Source organism: Coregonus clupeaformis, unplaced genomic scaffold, assembly GCF_020615455.1.
Source record: "Coregonus clupeaformis isolate EN_2021a unplaced genomic scaffold, ASM2061545v1 scaf1413, whole genome shotgun sequence".
Lineage (NCBI taxonomy): Eukaryota > Metazoa > Chordata > Actinopteri > Salmoniformes > Salmonidae > Coregonus > Coregonus clupeaformis.
The window spans coordinates 11990-33489 of NW_025534867.1; the positions used below are offsets into that span (position 1 = coordinate 11990).

Consider the following 21500-nt stretch of genomic DNA (forward strand, 5'->3'; position numbering starts at 1 on the left):
TAATCGATATTAGTGATTTATTGCCACTTGTCAAAACGACTGTGTTTTTGGTGCTTGTGCAGTTAATAAGGTGGTTGTTAAAAAAAATACAAGTATTATGATTACTATTGTGGAACATGTTTGTGTCGATAGTACATTTTATGTTTAGGTTTTCCATTTATCACAAACTATTTCTGCATATTGGTTATTGATTTGGACACGTTAAAACTGTGTTTTGACATTGGGCAGTATCCCACCTTGCAAAATATAGTTGAAAAGAAGACTATGCTCGAGGTCCAATCTACGTTTGGTTTTGGTTGAAAGTTAAAGTTAAAAATATGTATTTTTTAGGTCGTTGTTTCAACGACTTGAAAACAACTTCATTTCAACGTACTTGCAGCCTATAAACATTGACGCAGGATAACACATGCGTCTATGAACTGTTTTATTAACTATCTTACATCACTCCAGTATTTCTTTACAACATTCAAGTGCTAATTGTCTTTATTCCACTGCTGAAGAAGCATGACTCAAATCACCTACTCATATTTCAAACATCCAGCCTGACAAAATATACATGTTTAATTATTCCATGCCTTTGATGTTAAAACGTTCATAGATGACCAGCAGGGTCAAATAATAATCACAGTGGTTGTAGAGGGTGCAACAGGTCAGTACCTCAGGGGTATATGAAGAATTATGACTTTGATAAGGTTTTAAGTGGAACCTGAGAGGATGTTTATTTAGCAGAAAGGGAGCCATTTTGTAGTGACACCCCTGTTCGTTGGACACAGGTGATTGGACAGTAGAGGGAGCCACCCATATTTTTGTATATCTTATAAGTATAGGCTAGAGACAGAGAACGTTAGAGCAGACATTGTAATTTGGAGGACACTGCTCTCCGGGTGATCATGACATCCGTAAACTTATGCTGAAATCTTGTGATATGAATAAACTTATGATCAAAGTTCAGTATGGGCGGACTCCTTTGTTTAACAGCAATAATTAGCAACATTGACTCGACACTACATTGGCTTTTCATAGCTGAGCATTCTGAGGTCAAAACAGCAGGTGCGGTGGAGAGAGGGTCGAAATCAGCAGGTCCGGGACAAAGGATCACGTCCGGTGAACAGGTCAGGGTTCCATAGCCGCAGGCAGAAGAGTTGAAACTGGAGCAGCAGCACGACCAGGTGGACTGGGGACAGCAAGGAGTCATCAGGCCAGGTAGTCCTGAGGCATGGTCCTAGGGCTCAGGTCCTCCGGGATGGGAGAGAGAGAGAGAGAATTAGAGGGAGCATACTTAAATTCACACAGGACACCAGATAAGACCCCTCTCTGGCTGTAGAAGTGTTCTTCCTAACCAGTCCCTCAACACCTCTCTGGCTGTAGAAGTGTTCTTCCTAACCAGTCCCTCAACACCTCTCTGGCTGTAGAAGTGTTCTTCCTAACCAGTCCCTCAACAGCTCTCTGGCTGTAGAAGTGTTCTTCCTAACCAGTCCCTCAACAGCTCTCTGGCTAAAGAACTGGGGAGGGGTCTTATCTGGTGTCCTGTGTGATCCATTCATCCTTCCATCCGTCCTCAGCCTTCCTCTCCTCTGAAGACCCAGTGAGGGTGGAGCTCAGTCAGAGAGCTGTTGAGGGACTGGTTAGGAAGAACACTTCTTCTATCCAGCTCTGAGTCTGGTTTGATTATGTTCCTGCTATCTCTTACCTATCCAGCGCTGAGTCTGGTTTGATTATGTTCCTGCTATCTCTTACCTATCCAGCGCTGAGTCTGGTTTGATTATGTTCCTGCTATCTCTTACCTATCCAGCGCTGAGTCTGGTTTGATTATGTTTCTGCTATCTCTTACCTATCCAGCTCTGAGTCTGGTTTGATTATGTTCCTGCTATCTCTTACCTATCCAGCGCTGAGTCTGGTTTGATTATGTTCCTGCTATCTCTTACCTATCCAGCGCTGAGTCTGGTTTGATTATGTTCTTGCTATATCTTACCTATCCAGCGCTGAGTCTGGTTTGATTATGTTCCTGCTATCTCTTACCTATCCAGCGCTGAGGCTGGTTTGATTATGTTCCTGCTATCTCTTACCTATCCAGCGCTGAGTCTGGTTTGATTATGTTCCTGCTATCTCTTACCCATCCAGCGATGAGTCTGGTTTGATTATGTTCCTGCTATCTCTTACCTATCCAGCTCTGAGTCTGGTTTGATTATGTTCCAGCTATCTCTTACCTATCCAGCGCTGAGTCTGGTTTGATTATGTTCCTGCCATCTCTTACCTATCCAGCTCTGAGTCTGGTTTGATTATGTTCCTGCTATCTCTTACCTATCCAGCTCTGAGTTCTGGTTTGATTATGTTCCTGCTATCTCTTACCTATCCAGCTCTGAGTTCTGGTTTGATTATGTTCCTGCTATCTCTTACCTATCCAGCTCTGAGTTCTGGTTTGATTATGTTCCTGCTATCTCTTACCTATCCAGCTCTGAGTTCTGGTTTGATTATGTTCCTGCTATCTCTTGCCTATCCAGCTCTGAGTCTGGTTTGAATATATTCCTGCTATCTCTTACCTATCCAGCTCTGAGTCTGGTTTGATTATGTTCCTGCTATCTCTTACCTATCCAGCTCTGAGTCTGGTTTGATTATGTTCCTGCTATCTCTTACCTATCCAGCTCTGAGTTCTGGTTTGATTATGTTCCTGCTATCTCTTACCTATCCAGCTCTGAGTCTGGTTTGATTATGTTCCTGCTATCTCTTACCTATCCAGCTCTGAGTCTGGTTTGATTATGTCCCTGCTATCTCTTACCTATCCAGCTCTGAGTCTGGTTTGATTATGTTCCTGCTATCTCTTACCTATCCAGCTCTGAGTCTGGTTTGATTATGTTCCTGCTATCTCTTACCTATCCAGCTCTGAGTCTGGTTTGATTATGATACTGCTATCTCTTACCTATCCAGCTCTGAGTCTGGTTTGATGATGTTCCTGCTATCTCTTACCTATCCAGCTCTGAGTCTGGTTTGATGATGTTCCTGCTATCTCTTACCTATCCAGCGCTGAGTCTGGTTTGATTATGTTCCTGCTATCTCCTACCTATCCAGCGCTGAGTCTGGTTTGATTATGTTCCTGCTATCTCTTACCTATCCAGCGCTGAGTCTGGTTTGATTATGTTCCTGCCATCTCTTACCTATCCAGCTCTGAGTCTGGTTTGATTATGTTCCTGCTATCTCTTACCTATCCAGCGCTGAGTCTGGTTTGATTATGTTCCTGCTATCTCTTACCTATCCAGCTCTGAGTCTGGTTTGATTATGTTCCTGCTATCTCTTACCTATCCAGCTCTGAGTCTGGTTTGATTATGTTCCTGCTATCTCTTACCTATCCAGCTCTGAGTTCTGGTTTGATTATGTTCCTGCTATCTCTTACCTATCCAGCTCTGAGTTCTGGTTTGATTATGTTCCTGCTATCTCTTACCTATCCAGCTCTGATTTCTGGTTTGATTATGTTCCTGCTATCTCTTACCTATCCAGCTCTGAGTCTGGTTTGAATATATTCCTGCTATCTCTTACCTATCCAGCTCTGAGTCTGGTTTGATTATGTTCCTGCTATCTCTTACCTATCCAGCTCTGAGTCTGGTTTGATTATGTTCCTGCTATCTCTTACCTATCCAGCTCTGAGTCTGGTTTGATTATGTTCCTGCTATCTCTTACCTATCCAGCTCTGAGTCTGGTTTGATTATGTTCCTGCTATCTCTTACCTATCCAGCTCTGAGTCTGGTGTGATTATGTCCCTGCTATCTCTTACCTATCCAGCTCTGAGTCTGGTTTGATTATGTTCCTGCTATCTCTTACCTATCCAGCTCTGAGTCTGGTTTGATTATGTTCCTGCTATCTCTTACCTATCCAGCTCTGAGTCTGGTTTGATTATGTTCCTGCTATCTCTTACCTATCCAGCTCTGAGTCTGGTTTGATTATGTTCCTGCTATCTCTTACCTATCCAGCTCTGAGTCTGGTTTGATTATGTTCCTGCTATCTCTTACCTATCCAGCTCTGAGTCTGGTTTGATTATGTTCTTGCTATCTCTTACCTATCCAGCTCTGAGTGGTTTGATTATGTTCCTGCTATCTCTTACCTATCCAGCTCTGAGTCTGGTTTGATTATGTTCCTGCTATCTCTTACCTATCCAGCGCTGAGTCTGGTTTGATTATGTTCCTGCTATCTCTTACCTATTCAGCTCTGAGTCTGGTTTGATTATGTTCCTGCTATCTCTTACCTATCCAGCGCTGAGTCTGGTTTGATTATGTTCCTGCTATCTCTTACCTATCCAGCGCTGAGTCTGGTTTGATTATGTTCCTGCTATCTCTTACCTATCCAGCGCTGAGTCTGGTTTGATTATGTTCCTGCTATCTCTTAACTATCCAGCGCTGAGTCTGGTTTGATTATGTTCCTGCTATCTCTTACCTATCCAGCGCTGAGTCTGGTTTGATTATGTTCCTGCTATCTCTTACCTATCCAGCGCTGAGTCTGGTTTGATTATGTTCCTGCTATCTCTTACCTATCCAGCGCTGAGTCTGGTTTGATTATGTTCCTGCTATCTCTTACCTATCCAGCGCTGAGTCTGGTTTGATTATGTTCCTGCTATCTCTTACCTATCCAGCGCTGAGTCTGGTTTGATTATGTTCCTGCTATCTCTTACCTATCCATCTCTGAGTCTGGTTTGATTATGTTCCTGCTATCTCTTACCTATCCAGCTCTGAGTCTGGTTTGATTATGTTCCTGCTATCTCTTACCTATCCAAGAGGTCAACTCCTGATTTCTGGGTCACTGAAGCAGCCTGGGATGGTGCAGCCTGCCCTTTGACCTCTTGAGGAAGATCCAATCTGTCAACAAGCGGCTCTGTTTCTTCACCAGACAGTGGAGTCATCAGTGACAGCAGCTCCTTGGTCTCCTCATCCTGAGGGAGAGTAACACTGAACACACCCTTCCCTGTGTCCTACACAGGACTCATAACAAGTTAGTCTACTGTAGGGGGCATCTCAATAGTCTACAGTGGCTGTATGTGTCCAGGTGCTGCGGTCGCTGTGCCAGGCCAAGTAGGATGAATGATACAGCTGGCCAGTTCATAGTAAAGAAGGATGAATGATAGATACAGCTAGCTAGTTGATAGTAAAGTAGGATGAATGATACAGCTGGCCAGTTGATAGTAAAGTAGGATGAATGATAGATACAGCTAGCCAGTTGATAATAAAGTAGGATGAATGATAGATGCAGCTGGCCAGTTGTTAAGCGAAGTAGGATGAATGATAGATACAGCTAGCCAGTTGATAGTAAAGTAGGATGAATGATAGATACAGCTAGCCAGTTGATAATAAAGTAGGATGAATGATAGATACAGCCAGCCAGTTGATAGTAAAGTAGGATGAATGATAGATGCAGCTAGCCAGTTGATAGTAAAGTAGAATGAATGATACAGCTAGCCAGTTGATAGTAAAGTAGGATGAATGATACAGCTAGCCAGTTGATAGTAAAGTAGGATGAATGATACAGCTGGCCAGTTGATAGTAAAGTAGGATGAATGATACAGCTAGCCAGTTGATAGTAAAGTAGGATGAATGATACAGCTAGCCAGTTGATAGTAAAGTAGGATGATTTGATACAGCTGGCCAGTTGATAGTAAAGTAGGATGAATGATACAGCTAGCCAGTTGATAGTAAAGTAGGATGAATGATACAGCTAGCCAGTTGATAGTAAAGTAGGATGAATGATACAGCTGGCCAGTTGATAGTAAAGTAGGATGAATGATACAGCTGGCCAGTTGATAGTAAAGTAGGATGAATGATAGATACAGCTAGCCAGTTGATTTTAAAGTAGGATGAATGATACAGCTATCCAGTTGATAGTAAAGTAGGATGAATGATACAGCTAGCTAGCGGCAATAGCTAGCCAGGAGTTCATCTGAAAATGTAGACTGAAATATAGACTAACCGGTGAACAACAGTGTTTACTTCGTCCACTGCCAGTCCAATCAACCGCTCGCTGAAAAAGGTTGCTTGAATAACTTTTCTACATACATCGCTTCATATATATTAAAACCTTTTGCCATAGCCAGTTGCTAAGCATGCTAAAACATCCCCATTGCCAGTCAACATTTTAAGCACAACTGTTGCAGTGGCTTAAACAACAGGATGGAATGGACTGCTAAGATGTGAAATAGCTGCGATGTGCGTCTGTCCACACAGATCATAAACAGGTGAAATTAGTGGAAGGGAGGGATTCGGCCGAGAGTTTCCTTTTTGCGAGGGGGGAAGACTTCCCTTCCTTCACACAACGGAAATCACAATTGTTGCCCCCAGAAGTAAAAAAAAACGGGAAGTGACAACTTTTGCGAGAATTCTACTTCTGGGTAAGCGATATTACCTAGCTAGTTACAACAAGTAGATCTGTTGCTAGCTAGCAGAAGCAGATATATGTATCACTAGCTACAGTCGCATGTCATTACAGGACAAGCTATCAGTTTATTCCAAGTAATAATTTAAGACTACAAACATCTATAGGACAAGTAATCTGAAGCTAATACAGGCATCAAGGCAGGAACCACTAATTTCATTTATACTGACAAATAACAAAATGCCACATTATCCCTGTCAATAGTAGAAGTAAGATGATTGCAGAACCTGCCTCAGACTGGCAGGACGTACATTTTCTAGCTCACAAATTACAATCCTTTGCTGTGTTGATTTATTTTATGAATTCTTCTCGCTCACATGATCTATTCAGCTCTTCTGTGTCCTGCTCCCAGAGATTCACCAAGCATGGTCTGATTCACTCACTGTGAGGAGAACCATCCTACTGCAGTTTGAACTAGCCCTGCTGTCACTATTTAGACATTGGGACCACATGCAGTGCATTTTGGAAAGTATTCAGATCCCTTGACTATTTGTGCTTATTTCATAGTTTTGATGTCTTCACTATTATTCTACAACGTAATAAAAATAAAGAAAACACTTGAATGAGTAGTTGTGTCCAAACATTTGACTGGTACTGTATTTCGTTTTTTTAATTTTTTAATACATTTGCAAACAATTCTAAAAACCTGTTTTCGCTTTTGGCATTATGGGTAATTGGGTGTAGATTGATGAGGAAAAACATTCATGTAATCCACTTTAGAATAAGGCTGTAACGTAACAAAATGTGGAAAAAGTCAAGGGGTCTGAATACATTGTGAATGCACTGTATGCATTCGCCTGTTGTCTTTTCGTTGTGGGTTTTGTCTTTACACAATGTAGTGCATTTTAGAGTTGAAGAAACTCCCACTACAGATACACGTGCTTGGCTGAGCATCTCAAAGACTAAATTCAATGTAGAATCAGTTTAAAAAGTAACAGATGATTTTACTGTTGTAACATCCAGTGGGGAACATGTCTATTGTCCCTGTCAGGAGCCCAGGCTGTTGCCATAGATTGGAAAAGTTCTCATCTCTGGACCACACACACATTTTAGATGGCATTCTGCTAAGGCACTTGTCTCTCTCTCTACATTGGTCAGCTACATTGGTGAGCAGGGTGGGATCTTTTCGATTCGTGGGAGTCGGCTCCAGTACCTCAAATAAAATAAAATAAAATAGTATTGGCCACATGCGCCGAATACAACAGGTGCAGACATTACAGTGAAATGCTTACTTACAGCCCTTAACCAACAGTGCATTTATTTTTAACAAAAAAGTAAAAATAAAACAACAACAAAAAAAGTGTTGAGAAAAAAAGAGCAGAGGTAAAATAAAATAACAGTAGGGAGGCTATATATACAGGGGGGTACCGGTGCAGAGTCAATGTGCGGGGGCACCGGCTAGTTGAGGTAGTTGAAGTAATATGTACATGTGGGTAGAGTTAAAGTGACTATGCATAAATAATTAACAGAGTAGCAGCAGCGTAAAAGGATGGGGTGGGGGGGGGCAGTGCAAATAGTCCGGGTAGCCATGATTAGCTGTTCAGGAGTCTTATGGCTTGGGGGTAGAAGCTGTTGAGAAGTCTTTTGGACCTAGACTTGGCACTCCGGTACCGCTTGCCGTGCGGTAGCAGAGAGAACAGTCTATGACTAGGGTGGCTGGAGTCTTTGACAATTTTGAGGGCCTTCCTCTGACACCGCCTGGTATAGAGGTCCTGGATGGCAGGAAGCTTGGCCCCAGTGATGTACTGGGCCGTACGCACTACCCTCTGTAGTGCCTTGTGGTCGGAGGCCAAGCAGTTGCCATACCAGGCGGTGATGCAACCAGTCAGGATGCTCTCAATGGTGCAGCTGTAGAATTTTTTGAGGATCTGAGGACCCATGCCAAATCTTTTCAGTCTCCTGAGGGGGAATAGGCTTTGTCGTGCCCTCTTCACGACTGTCTTGGTGTGTTTCGACCATGATAGTTTGTTGGTGATGTGGACACCAAGGAACTTGAAGCTCTCAATCTGTTCCACTACAGCCCTGTCGATGAGAATGGGGGCGTGCTCAGTCCTCTTTTTTTTCCTGTAGTCCACAATCATCTCCTTTGTCTTGGTCACGTTGAGGTCAGAGGAGCCTATGGGGTTCTTGGCACCCAAATGCTCCTAGAGAGAAGGGAGAATACTGAAGCATGTTGATGACAGTTTTACAATCTCCACCAGAGGCCCAGGCTTTTGGCAGAGATGGTAAAGCTCTCTTTTCTGGACTGCAACATTGTAATATTGTGCCCTCCATGGCACTTCATATACAGTGCAGTCGGAAAGTATTCAGACCCCTTCACTTTTCCACATTGTTACGTTACAGCCTTGTTCTAAAATGGATTAAATTATTTTTTTATCCCTCATCAATATACACACACACACACACACACAATACCCCATAACGACAAAGCAAAAACTGGTTTTTAGAATTTTTGGCAAATGTATAAAAAAATAAAAATGAAAAATGAAATGTACATAAGCATTCAGACCCTTTACTCAGTACTTTGTTGAAGCACCTTTGGCAGCGATTACAGCCTCAAGTCTTCTTGGGTATGACGCTACATGCTTGGAACACCTGCATTTGGGGAGTTTCTCCCATTCTTCTCTGCAGATCCTCTCAAGCTCTGTCAGGTTGGATGGGGAGCGTCACTACACAGCTATTTTCAGGTCTCTCCAGAGATGTTTGATCGGATTCAAGTCCGGACTCTGGCTGGGCTACTCAAGGACATTCAGAGACTTGTCCCGAAGCCGCTCCTGCGTTGTCTTGGCTGTGTGCTTAGGGTCATTGTCCGGTTGGAAGGTGAACCTTCGCCCCCCAGTCTGAGGTCCTGAGTGCTCTGGAGCATGTTTTCATCAAGGATCTCTCTGTACTTTGCTCCGTTCATCTTTCCTTCGATCCTGACTAGTCTCCCAGTCCCTGTCGCTGAAAAATATCCCCACAGCATGATGCTGCCACCACCATGCATCACTGTAGGGATGGTGCCTGGTTTCCCCCAGAAGTGACATTTCGCATTCAGGCCAAAGAGTTCAATCTTGGTTTCATCAGACCAGATAATCTTGTTTCTCATGGTCTGAGAGTCCTTTAGGTGCCATTTGGCAAACTCCAAGTGGGCTGTCATGTGCATTTTACTGAGGATTGGCTTCCGTCTGGCCACTCTACCATAAAGGCCTGATTGGTGGAGTACTGCAGAGATGGTTGTCCTTCTGGAAGGTTCTCCCATCTCCACAGAGGAACTCTGGAGCTCTGTCAGAGTGACCATTGTTTTCTTGGTGTCCTCCCTGACCAAGGCCCTTCTCCCCCGACTTCGTTTAACACTTTTTTGGCTACTACATGATTCCATATGTGTTATTTCATAGTTTTGACATCTTCACTATTATTCTACAATGTAAATAAAATAGTAAAAATAAAGGAAAACCCTTGAATGAATAGGTGTCCAAACTTTAGACTGGTACTGTACATTATGGAAATCATGTCTCACACTCAGGTCATAGTTAGTAGAATAATGAATGCATTGGCAAGATTTTGGCACCGTCAACTTTTAGAAGGTTAGCAGGAAAGTTAATAATTTAAACCACCTAAATATACTCCCATTCACTGTATCACGTTTCAGGAGAAGACCCAGATGTTGACATTGTCGAAGTAACAAAAGGTTATTACGAAATCAGGGGGCAGGTAAACAACAGGTCAAGGGCAGGCAGAGATCAGTAATCCAGATCAGAGTCCAAAAAGTACAGAACGGCAGGCTGTCTCAGGGCAGGCAGAGATCAGTAATCCAGATCAGAGTCCAAAAAGTACAGAACGGCAGGCAGTGTTAGGGCAGGCAGAGGTCAATAATCCAGATCAGAGTCCAAAAAGTACAGAACGGCAGGCAATTCGCCCTTTATTTTTATTTTTTTACAGTGGCAAAGGGTAAAGTCTACAAAACCTAGACCACTGTGTTTATTATAGATTCAAGTTTTGGAAACATAAAACTGTATTGAGATTAAATGTTTAATCGAGGAGAAAATGTGCAGAATGTCTCACTCGATCTCCATCTTCTCCCGCCACTGGGCTTCCTCTCATCACCATATTTGGTAGTGAGTGGAAACGTCAACCGGATGCTTAACATTTATACATCAGGTGAAATATCTGGCTCATTGTTCTATCTGTGGTGTGGTTGTGTTATTAAATGGTGGGCAGAAGCTGAAAAGAGTGAAGTTAATCGAGGAGGAGCAGATTTGTTTGTATTATGACAGCAAAATACTCTTATGATGACTATAACATTTGTTGGCACCTTCAATTCTTGCACATTTTCTCATAAAAAGTATACTGAACAAAAATATAAATGCAACATGCAACAATTTCAAAGATTTTACTGAGTTACAGTTCATATATATATATAAGGAAATCAGTCAATTGAAATAAATGAATAAGGCCCTAATCTATGGATTTCACATGACTGGGGAGGGGTGCAGCTATGGGTGGGCCTGGGAGGGCATAGGTCCACCCACTGGGGAGGGGTGCAGCTATGGGTGGGCCTGGGAGGGCATAGGTCCACCCACTGGGGAGGGGTGCAGCTATGGGTGGGCCTGGGAGGGCATAGGTCCACCCACTGGGGAGGGGTGCAGCTATGGGTGGGCCTGGGAGGGCATAGGTCCACCCACTGGGGAGGGGTGCAGCTATGGGTGGGCCTGGGAGGGCATAGGTCCACCCACTGGGGAGGGGTGCAGCTATGGGTGGGCCTGGGAGGGCATAGGTCCACCCACTGGGGAGCCAGGTCCAGCCAATCAGAATTAGTTTTTTCCACACAAAAGGACGTTATTACAGACAGAAATACTCCTCAGTTTCATCAGCTGTTCGGGCGGCTGATCTCAGACGATCCCTTAAGTGAACAAGCCGGATGTGGATGTCCTGGGCTGGTGTGGTTACACGTGGTCTGTGGGATCGGCTTATGGTAGAGAAATTGACATTAAATTCTCTGACAAGAGCTCTGGTGGACATTCCTGCAGTCAGCATGCCAATAGCACACTCCCTCAAGTAAGTACTGTTTCCTTCTCCTCTTCCAACATGACAGTTATCTCTCCCTCCTCCTTCACTCCAAGAACGGCATCCTCCTCTCTCTCTTCTTCTTTCACTGTAACAGCCTCATCTTGTTTTGTTACTGTAACATCCTCCTCTTCCTTCTCCTCTTTCACAACAATGTTCAGCCACAGACCCTCTTTCTCCATCCAGCAGACCTCCTCTTCTTTAGCAGGAGGGGAGTAGCTTAGTGAGCTCATGGTCGGGGATGTTAGCTAGCTAGTTAGCATTAGCCTAGTGTTACTTAGCCAGATAGGAGGATGTTCGCTAGCTAGTTAGCATTAGCCTAGTGTTACTTAGCCAGATAGGAGGATGTTAGCTAGCTTGTTAGCATTAGCCTAGTGTTACTTAGCCAGATAGGAGGATGTTCGCTAGCTAGTTAGCATTAGCCTAGTGTTACTTAGCCAGATAGGAGGATGTTAGCTAGCTAGTTAGCATTAGCCTAGTGTTACTTAGCCAGATAGGAGGATGTTAGCTAGCTTGTTAGCATTAGCCTAGTGTTACTTAGCCAGATAGGAGGATGTTAGCTAGCTTGTTAGCATTAGCCTAGTGTTACTTAGCCAGATAGGAGGATGTTAGCTAGCTTGTTAGCATTAGCCTAGTGTTACTTAGCCAGATAGGAGGATGTTAGCTAGCTTGTTAGCATTAGCCTAGTGTTACTTAGCCAGATAGGAGGATGTTAGCTAGCTAGTTAGCATTAGCCTAGTGTTACTTAGCCAGATAGGAGGATGTTAGCTAGCTTGTTAGCATTAGCCTAGTGTTACTTAGCCAGATAGGAGGATGTTAGCTAGTTAAGATGAGCTACTAGCCTAGTGGTAGGCTATTCTAGCTATTCAGCCAGCTGATTAGTAACTTACATATGAAATAAATGGGGTAACTATCTATACAACATATATTTTCTTAAACACAGTGACACCGAAATAATCTCAAGAGCTATAATGTTTTGGCTATGTTGTCTAGCAAGCTACCAAAGTCAAAAACATAAATCAGAACACAGCCTCTCTATTCTCTCATGGGATTTCAGGTCCTCTGACTGGGAAAATGTCTTTCCACAATGAGAGCAGTGGTATGTCTTGTCCTCCTGTGTTTTAGTATGTTGGTAAGGCTTTTCTCCTGTGTGTGTTCTCTCATGCCTTTTCAGGTCCCATGATCTGGTAAAACTCTTTTCACACTGGGAACATTGGTAGGGCTTTTCTCCTGTGTGTATTCTTTCATGCATTTTCAGGCTCCCTCGATGGGTAAAACTCTTTTCACACTGGGAACATTGGTAGGGATTTTCTCCTGTGTGTGTCCTCTCATGCTCATTCAGGCTCCCATACCACATAAAACTCTTTCCACAGTGGGAACAGTGATAAGGCTTCTCTCCTGTGTGTGTTCTCTCATGCCCAACCAGGGCCCCTAACTGAGTAAAACTCTTTCCACAGTGGGAGCAGTGGTAAGGCTTTTCTCCTGTATGTATTCTCCCGTGCATTTTCACACTCCCTAAATGAGTAAAACTCTTTCCACCGTGGGAGCAGTGGTAAGGCCTTTCTCCTGTGTGTATTCTCTCGTGCATTTTCAGACTCCCTAAATGAGTAAAACTCTTTTCACAGTGGGAGCACTGATGTCGTCTCTCTGGTTTGGCCGTCTCTGGGTCTGGTTCCCCTGAAGGACTCTTCCCGCTGTCAGAGTGAGAGTCTGGTCTCTCTCCTGCCAAAGACAGACATGTAATTTAGCTAAACAGCGACCTGAATGAAACCTCCACATGATAAAACCGTCTTCCTATGAGGTTTAATCCAGACTATATCCCACAATAGCCTGAGGTCAGTCTTCACAACATAATACAAAATAAACTTGAGATGTAGAGCTTCAAATCTAATCTTGCTCTCATGGAATGTCATGTTTATAGGCTGAGCAGAGCTCTATAATAATAGATAATGTCATGTTTATAGGCTGATCAGAGCTCTATAATAATAGATAACGTCATGTTTATAGGCTGATCAGAGCTCTATAATAATAGATAATGTCATGTTTATAGGCTGATCAGAGCTCTATAATAATAGATAATGTCATGTTTATAGGCTGATCAGAGCTCTATAATAATAGATAATGTCATGTTTATAGGCTGATCAGAGCTCTATAATAATAGATAATGTCATGTTTATAGGCTGATCAGAGCTCTATAATAATAGATAATGTCATGTTTATAGGCTGATCAGAGCTCTATAATAATAGATAATGTCATGTTTATAGGCTGATCAGAGCTCTATAATAATAGATCATGTCATGTTTATTGGCTGATCAGAGCTCTTTAATAATAGATAATGTCATGTTTATAGGCTGATCAGAGCTCTATAATAATAGATAATGTCATGTTATAGGCTGATAATAATACAGTGCATTCGGAAAGTATTCAGACCCCTTGACTTTTTCCACATTTTTTTTACAGCCTTATTATAAAATGCAAATGAGTAATCGGGGAAGAAGGGCCTGATGGTCACTCTGACTGAGCTCCTCTGTGGAGATGGGAGATCCTTCCAGAAGGACAACCATCTCTGCAGCATTCCACCAATCAGGCCTTTGCGGTAGAGTGGCCAGACAGAAGCCACTCCTCAGTAAAAAGGCACATGACAGCCCGCTTGGAGTTTGCCAAAAGGCACCTTAAGGACTCTCAGACCATGAGAAACAAGATTGACCTCTTTGGCCTGAATGCCAAGCGTCATGTCTGGAGGAAACCTGGCACCATTCCTACGGCGAAACTTGGTGGTGGCTGTATCATGCTGTGGAGATGTTTTTCAGCGGCAGGGACTGGGAGACTATCAGGATCGAGGGAAAGATGAACAGAGCAAAGTACAGAGAGATCCTTGATGAAAACCTTCTCTAGAGCGCTCAGGACCTCAGACTGGGGCAAAGGTTCACCTTCCAGCAGGACAACGACCCTAAGCACACAGCCAAGACAACGCAGGAGCGGCTTCGGGACAAGTCTCTGAATGTCCTTGAGTGGCCCAGCCAGAGCCCGGACTTGAACCCGATCTAATATCTCTGGAGAGACCTGAAAATAGCTGTGCAGCGACACTCCCCATCCAACCTGACAGAGCTTGAGAGGATCTGCAGAGAAGAATGGAGAAACTCCCCAAATACAGGTGTGCCAAGCTTGTAGCGTCATACCCAAGAAGACTCGAGGCTGTAATCGCTGCCAAAGGTGCTTCAACAAAGTACTGAGTAAAGTGTCCACCAGGCTTTCACCTCATCAGCCTGGAAGCAGAGGCTATCTCAATTGGATCCTCCTGGGTGCAGAAGAGGTGGATTTGGGGCTCAAAAACAACACTTATTTCCAGACAAGGTATTTAAGGTATTATTTTGGTTGCTTGTAACTTTTTATTTAAACCTTTTTTGGGAGTACATACCGGTGGGACAGCAGTACTGATCATAGTTGCTCAGCGAAACTCCATTATTTGCTTAGTCCAGAACGTATTTTGACATTATTAAGCTTGAAAAGGAGGATCTCCATATTGAACGTCTCCTGTGAGCCCAGATTCTGGTTCAAATGGCTCCTTCAGTCCATTATTAGGCTACTTAATATAGTTTTTACCATTTCTACATTAAAAAAGAACATAATCACATGTATCACTTCAGTTGAATGCCGTTTTAAAACCACGTCTCAGTTCAACAACAGTTAGTGATACTATTTTTAAGACAGCACTTACTGGTGTTAATTAGACCTTCAGTCTCTTCCTCCTCCTCCTTCAATGTGACAGTTATCTCTCCCTCCCTCTTCGCTCCAAAAACGGCATCCTCTTCTTTCACGGTAATATTCTCTTCTCTTTTCACTCTTAACGCTTCTTCCTCTTCTTTCACTGTAACATCCTCCTCCTCTTTCACTCTGAACGCGTCTTCCTCTTCTTTCACTGTAACATCCTCCTCCTCTTTCACTCTGAACGCGTCTTCCTCTTCTTTCACTGTAACGTCTTTCTCTTCTTCTTTCACGGTAACAGCCTCACCCTCTACTTCTTGTTTTACTGTGACATCCTCCTCATCCTTCTCCTCTTTCACGACAATGTTCAGCCAAAGACCCTCTTTCTCCGTCCAGCAGACCTCATCTTGTTTAGCAGGAGGATAGTAGCTTAGTGAGCTCATGGTCGGAGATGTTAGCATTAGCTAGCTATAGCAACATAAATATTAAATTCAAGGGGTAACTAGCTAGCTATACGACATAAGGTGACAGGAGCGCTTTTAAAACACACTGGATAATATACACGAAAGCGTCTAAGAGCTTGAAGCTAAAAAGCTACCGAGGTGGCTGACTGGCTGTTGTTGAAGAAGCGTTCCGTCCACTAGATTATACGTCACACTCTGATAGCATCGCCTGAAAGACGCACATCGCCATCTGCTGGCTGGAGTGGGTAACGCAGTTGAGTTTATTTATTATTGTTTATGTCCAATACTTATAAATATATTATTCTCTCCTTTTGGAACCAATGGAATGGTACCTTTAAAAGGGACAAACAGCAGCAAAAACAAGTTCCCCGCCACTGTTTCGGTGAAAAGCTCAGGGACAACCCTGGAGAAATGTAACCACTCAAATTCATAGACAGATGCAAGGATTGACCATCCATGATATCACAATGATTGGTTTTAACCATGTTTTAAGGTTTTACAGTGTTTGTTTACATTTACTTTGTTTACAAACATTGGTATAAAACAAGCTTGTATTTTGGGTGCTGACGGGGTACGACAGTTGGACTAAGCTCATGAGGCATTTATAAATTATATTCTTCAAGAATCAAATGGGTATATATCATTCATTTATAAGTCCACACATGGATGTAGCAACTGCAGATTGCCTCTTTTGGTATCAAGCTCACCTCAGATATTTGTAAGTATTTTATATTTTCCATAATGTGTGAGACCCAGGTGTGAACTGTAAAGAGTCTCCTGTGTTTTCTATGTCTGTGGTGCAGGTTTTATGTGTATATGAAGCAATTGTGTCAATAAATCATTCAGGCACTTGTGAGTGCCAGTTGGTGTGTGTGTGTGTGTGTGTGTGTGTGTGAGTGATGTTGGGCTGAAGCTACTGACCCGGAAGTTGATGGAAAAGTTATTAATTTCCGGTGCAGCGTTGTAAGGCACTGCATCGCAGTGCTTGAGGCGTCACTACAGACCCGGGTTCGATCCCGGGGCTGTGTCACAGCCGGCCGCGACCGGGAGACCCATGACGCGGCGCACAATTGGCCCAGCGTCGTCCGGATTAGGCCGGCCGGGATGTCCTTGTCCCATCGCGCTCTAGCGACTCCTGTGGCGGGCCGGGCGCATGCATGCTGACATGGTCGGCAGTTGTATGGCGTTTCCTCTGAAACATTGGTGCGGTTGGCTTCCGGGTTAAGCGAGCAGTGTGTCAAAAAGCAGTGCGGCTTGGCGGGGGTCGTGTTTCAGAGGATGCATGGCTCTCGACCTTCGCCTATCCCGAGTCCGTATGGGAGTTGCAGCGATGGGACAATACTGTTTTGTTTTTTTGGCGTTTCAACTCAATACCAAATATGGTGTTGAGAGGAAGCCCAGTGGCCGGCAGTGGGAGAAGATGGAGCGAGATGGATTTTGGCCGATATTCTGCTTTTTTTTTTTTTTTTATCTATGAAACATTTGATCTCAATACAGTTTTCTGTTTCCATCACTAGAATATGTAACAAACAGAGTGGACTACGTTTTGTAGACTTTACCCTTTGCCAAAGTTGTAAAAAATTGCGTTGTTTAGAAGGAGTGCAAGGGCGAATTGAGTTATTGCACATGGGCAATCTTCACAAAGTAGGCGTTCCCTAAAGGAAATATGCAAATAGATCCTAAAACGAGCCAATAGGACCTCTCTTGCTCCTGCTTGGCTCTGCCCACCTCCTTGCTTGTTCTGCCCACTATGATTAATTTGCTCCCATTGGAAACGACAGGCTCTGGTCTATCTTGGGTTAGTTATAAAAGTCTTTGGCCACACAGTCTGAGAAGAGCATGAGGTGTGGCTGAGATTAGTCAGTTTGAGCTAGCATATGAACTCGGTAGCACAGAGTAGATCCCCCATATGACGTTGAGAAATAGTGCACTATGGGTAGTTTAGAAGATATCCGGAAATAAGTTAATAAATACGTAATAACGCAAAAACATAACTGTTTGTTCTTATAGCTAACCAGATCGTGACTACAACTAATTTACTAAGTATTTAACCACACTGTGTTGTTACATTGGTGGGTAAAAAAAACTAATGCTTCCTACCCTTTAACTTTTTGTCTGAAAATAAAATCTACATTTTACTCAACTTCGTTACCCACTCCAGTCAGCAGATGGCGATGTGGGACTTTAAGGCTATGCTGCTAGTGTGACGTATAATCTAGTGGACGGGACGCTTCTTTCAACAGCAGCAACAGTTAGTCAGACACCTCGGTAGCTTGCTAGACAAAATAGCCCAACCAATAAAGCTCTTTAGACGCTTTCGTGTATATTAGCCACTGTGTTTTAAACCCACTTCTGTCGTCTAGTTAGTTATCCCATTTAATTTCATATTTACGGTGTTGTTGTTATTGGTCAGCTAGCTGGCTGGTTAAGTTAGCACTAGCCTAGCTAGCTAACATCCCCAACCATGAGCTCACTAAGCTACTCTCCTCCTGCTAAAGAAGAGGAGGTCTGCTGGACGGAGAAAGAAGCTCTAGTGAAAGAGGAGGAGGAAGAGGAGGATGTTACAATACAAAAACAAGTAGAGGGTGAGGCTGTTACCGTGAAAGAAGAAGAGAAAGACGTTACAGTGAAAGAAGAGGAAGACGCGTTCAGAGTGAAAAAGGAGGAGGATGTTACAGTGAAAGAAGAGGAAGACGCGTTCAGAGTGAAAGAGGAGGAAGATGTTACAGTGAAAAAAGAGGAGGCTCCCGTTTTTGGAGTGAAAGAGGAGGAGGGGGAGATGACTGTCACATCGAAAAAGGAGGAGGAAGAAGAGGAGGAAACTGGATATCTGGTTCCGGTTTCCCAAAGGCATCTTAAGGCATCCAATGGTTCTAATGATGAACTTAGCAGTAAGATACTTTTGAGAAACCGAGCCCTGATTAACACTAGTAAGTACTGTCTTAAAAACAGAGGCACAAACTCTGCAGTTGTTGAACTGATGTGTGGTGTTAAAGGGGAAATCTGCAGTTGCTACATCCATATTTGGACTTTTAAATTATTTATATATAGCCATTGATTATTGAAGAATATAACACATGCCTCATGACCTTAGTTCAACTGTCGTACCCCATCAGATCCCAAAATAAGCTTTTTTTACTCCAATGCTTAGAAACAATGTAAATGTAAACCAAGACTGTATAGCCTCAACATGGTTAAAACTATAATGGTGATATCATGGATGGTCAGTCCTTCCATCCATAGGTCTGTCTATGAATGTAAGAGTAGTTACATTTCTCCAGCCCCATCATCATCTTATTACCAAAACAGTGGCAGAATGACAGCTTTGTAATTGTTTGAACTGCAGATTGGTTGATTGATTGATGTGGCTTTTTTAAAGGGACAACCTAGGATTCAAACAGCAACAAAATGGCTGCCCTTAGACTTGGTTTGGTAAACAGCTGAGGGATGGGGGCTGGAGAAATGTAACCACTCTCAAATTCTTAGAGAAAGCTATTGTAGCAACCTTAACCCAAAACCTAGCGACCTCATCAAGAAGTTCAGACATCTTGGTATAACAGTTATAAGGTGTTGGCTTGACAGTCTCTGGACCCAGGTTTGAGTCCAGCTCAGGGCTACCCCTGGAATTCACTACACTATGAATACAAGGACTGGCCGTCCATAAGGTCAAAATCACAGTTTTAACCAAATTGAGACTAAACAGTGTTTGTTTACAAACAGTGGCGTTATATGAGCTTATGTTTTGGTTTCTGATGGGGTAAGACAGTTGAAACATTTGAGGCATTTAAAATTTATATTCTTCAGGAATCAATGACTATCCAGTTTATGGGTCTTTCTATATCTGCCAGTGAGGCTTTCCTGTGGGGGTCAAATTGTTGGAGCTGTTGATAAGTCATTGTATAATATTCTGCAAATGTATTTTCATTTTTATTAGGGCTGACCCTAGTCGACTGGTCGATTGTTTAGTCGATAGGCTGTTTTGTCTACAGAGATTTTTTTAGTCGAGCAGTTGCAAATACACTATATATACAAAAGTATGTGGACACCCCTTCAAATTAGTCGATTCAGCTGTTTCAGCCACAACCATTGCTGACAGGTGTATAAAATCGAGCACACAGCCATGCAATTTCCATAGACAAACATTTGCAGTAGAATGGCCTTACTGAAGCGCTCAGTGACTTTAAACGTAGCACCGTCATAGGATACCACCTTTCCAACAAGTCAGTTCGTCAAATTTCTGCCCTGCCAGAGCTGCCCCGGTCAACTGTAAGTGCTGTTATTGTGAAGTGGAAATGTCTAGGAGCAACAACGGCTGAACTGCGAAGTGGTAGGCCACACAAGCTCACAGAACGGGCCCGCCGAGTGCTGAAGCGCGTTCCAAACTGTCTCTGGAAGCAACGTCAGCAGAATAACTGTTAGTCGGGAGCTTCATGAAATGGGTTTCCATGGCCGAGCAGCCGCACACAAGCCCCAGATCACCATGCGCAATGCCAAGTGTCGGCTGGAGTGGTGTAAAGCTCGCTGCCATTGGACTCTGGAGCAGTAGAAAGGCGTTCTCTGGAGTGATCAATCCGACGGACGAATCTGGGTTTAGCGGACGCCCGGAGAACACTACTTATCCCAATGCATAGTGCCAACTGTAATGTTTGGTGGAGGAGGAATAATGGCCTGGGGCCCTTAGTTCCAGTGAAGGGAAATCTTAACGCTACAGCATACAGTGACATTCTAGACGATTCTGTGCTTCCAACTTTGTGGCAACAGTTTGGGGAAGGCCCTTTCCTGTTTCAGCATGACAATGCCCCTGTGCGTAAAGCGAAGTCGAAACAGAAAGGGTTTGTCGAGATCGGTGTGGAAGAACTTGACTTGCCTGCACAGAGCCCTGACCTCAACCCCTTAGAACACCTTTGGGATGAATTGGAAGGCCGACTGCGAGCCAGGCCTAATCGCCCAACATCAGTGCCCGACCTCACTAAAGCTCTTGTGGCTGAATGGAAGCAAGTCCCCGCAGCAATGTTCCAACATCTAGTGGAAAGCCTTCCTAGAAGAGTGGAGGCTGTTATAGCAGCAAAGGGGGGACCAACTCCATATTAATGCCTCTGCTTGAAACATGTAGGTATTACAGACGCGGTCAGGGAGACGTTTTAAAATGTCAGTGAAGACTCTTGCCAGCTGGTCAGTGCATGCTCTGAGTACGCGTCCTGGTAATCTGTCTGTGAAGATTCACCTGTTTAACCCCTTGGAGTCAATTGACGCAAATTTGCTTCAATCTAAGTAATTTAAGTAATCCATAGTACGACCATCTTAAAACAATTCCATATGTCCGTTTAGACCCCCTCCCCCAACGGCTTAGATTTACAGGGGTTAACGGTCTTACTCACATCGGTTAAGGAGAGAGTGATCAAACAGTCGTCCGGAACAGCTGGTGCACAAGACTTTGTGGAGGCCACGGAGATGGCACAGTCCATCGCTCTAAGACATGTGATACATAAATTGTATATGGTTATATTATGTACAAATATTTTTTGGCGAACTCCAAGGTCCTCTGGTAATACTAGTCCCGTGTGAATCGACATCCCTGTGTTTTGAGAGAAATGAGTTTGACAGGTGTTGCTCACGGTTTGATCAAGAAAACAATAACTGATTTGATCAATTTAACGAAGTGCTGCTCATAGCCTACATATGAAGGGCCTGCAAGTATCAACTTTCACAGTGGATGATTTTGTTAATATGTTTTGTGCGTATTAATATTTCTAGCCTACAATCATCGATGTTACTACTAATGTGAAAACAAGACAAAATATTACTATTATTGCTCCCTTGACTGTCTTAAGACAATTGTCAAATAATTTAACAGATGTCAATTGTTGTACAGCTTC

At 43.4% G+C, this 21500-nt stretch overlaps 1 protein-coding gene across 1 annotated transcript; it reads right to left on the reverse strand.

The window, feature by feature from the left end:
* Positions 1-12200: 12200 nt before the first annotated feature.
* On the reverse strand, positions 12201-15566 carry LOC123486990 (zinc finger protein 135-like). The gene is made up of 3 exons (XM_045218169.1): positions 15562-15566; positions 15174-15379; positions 12201-13176 (listed from the first exon to the last, which is right to left on the reverse strand). The coding sequence occupies exons 1-3, from the start codon at positions 15564-15566 to the stop codon at positions 12461-12463; spliced, it is 927 nt and encodes a 308-aa protein (XP_045074104.1). The 3' UTR covers positions 12201-12460.
* Between the last annotated feature and the right edge of the window lie 5934 nt (positions 15567-21500).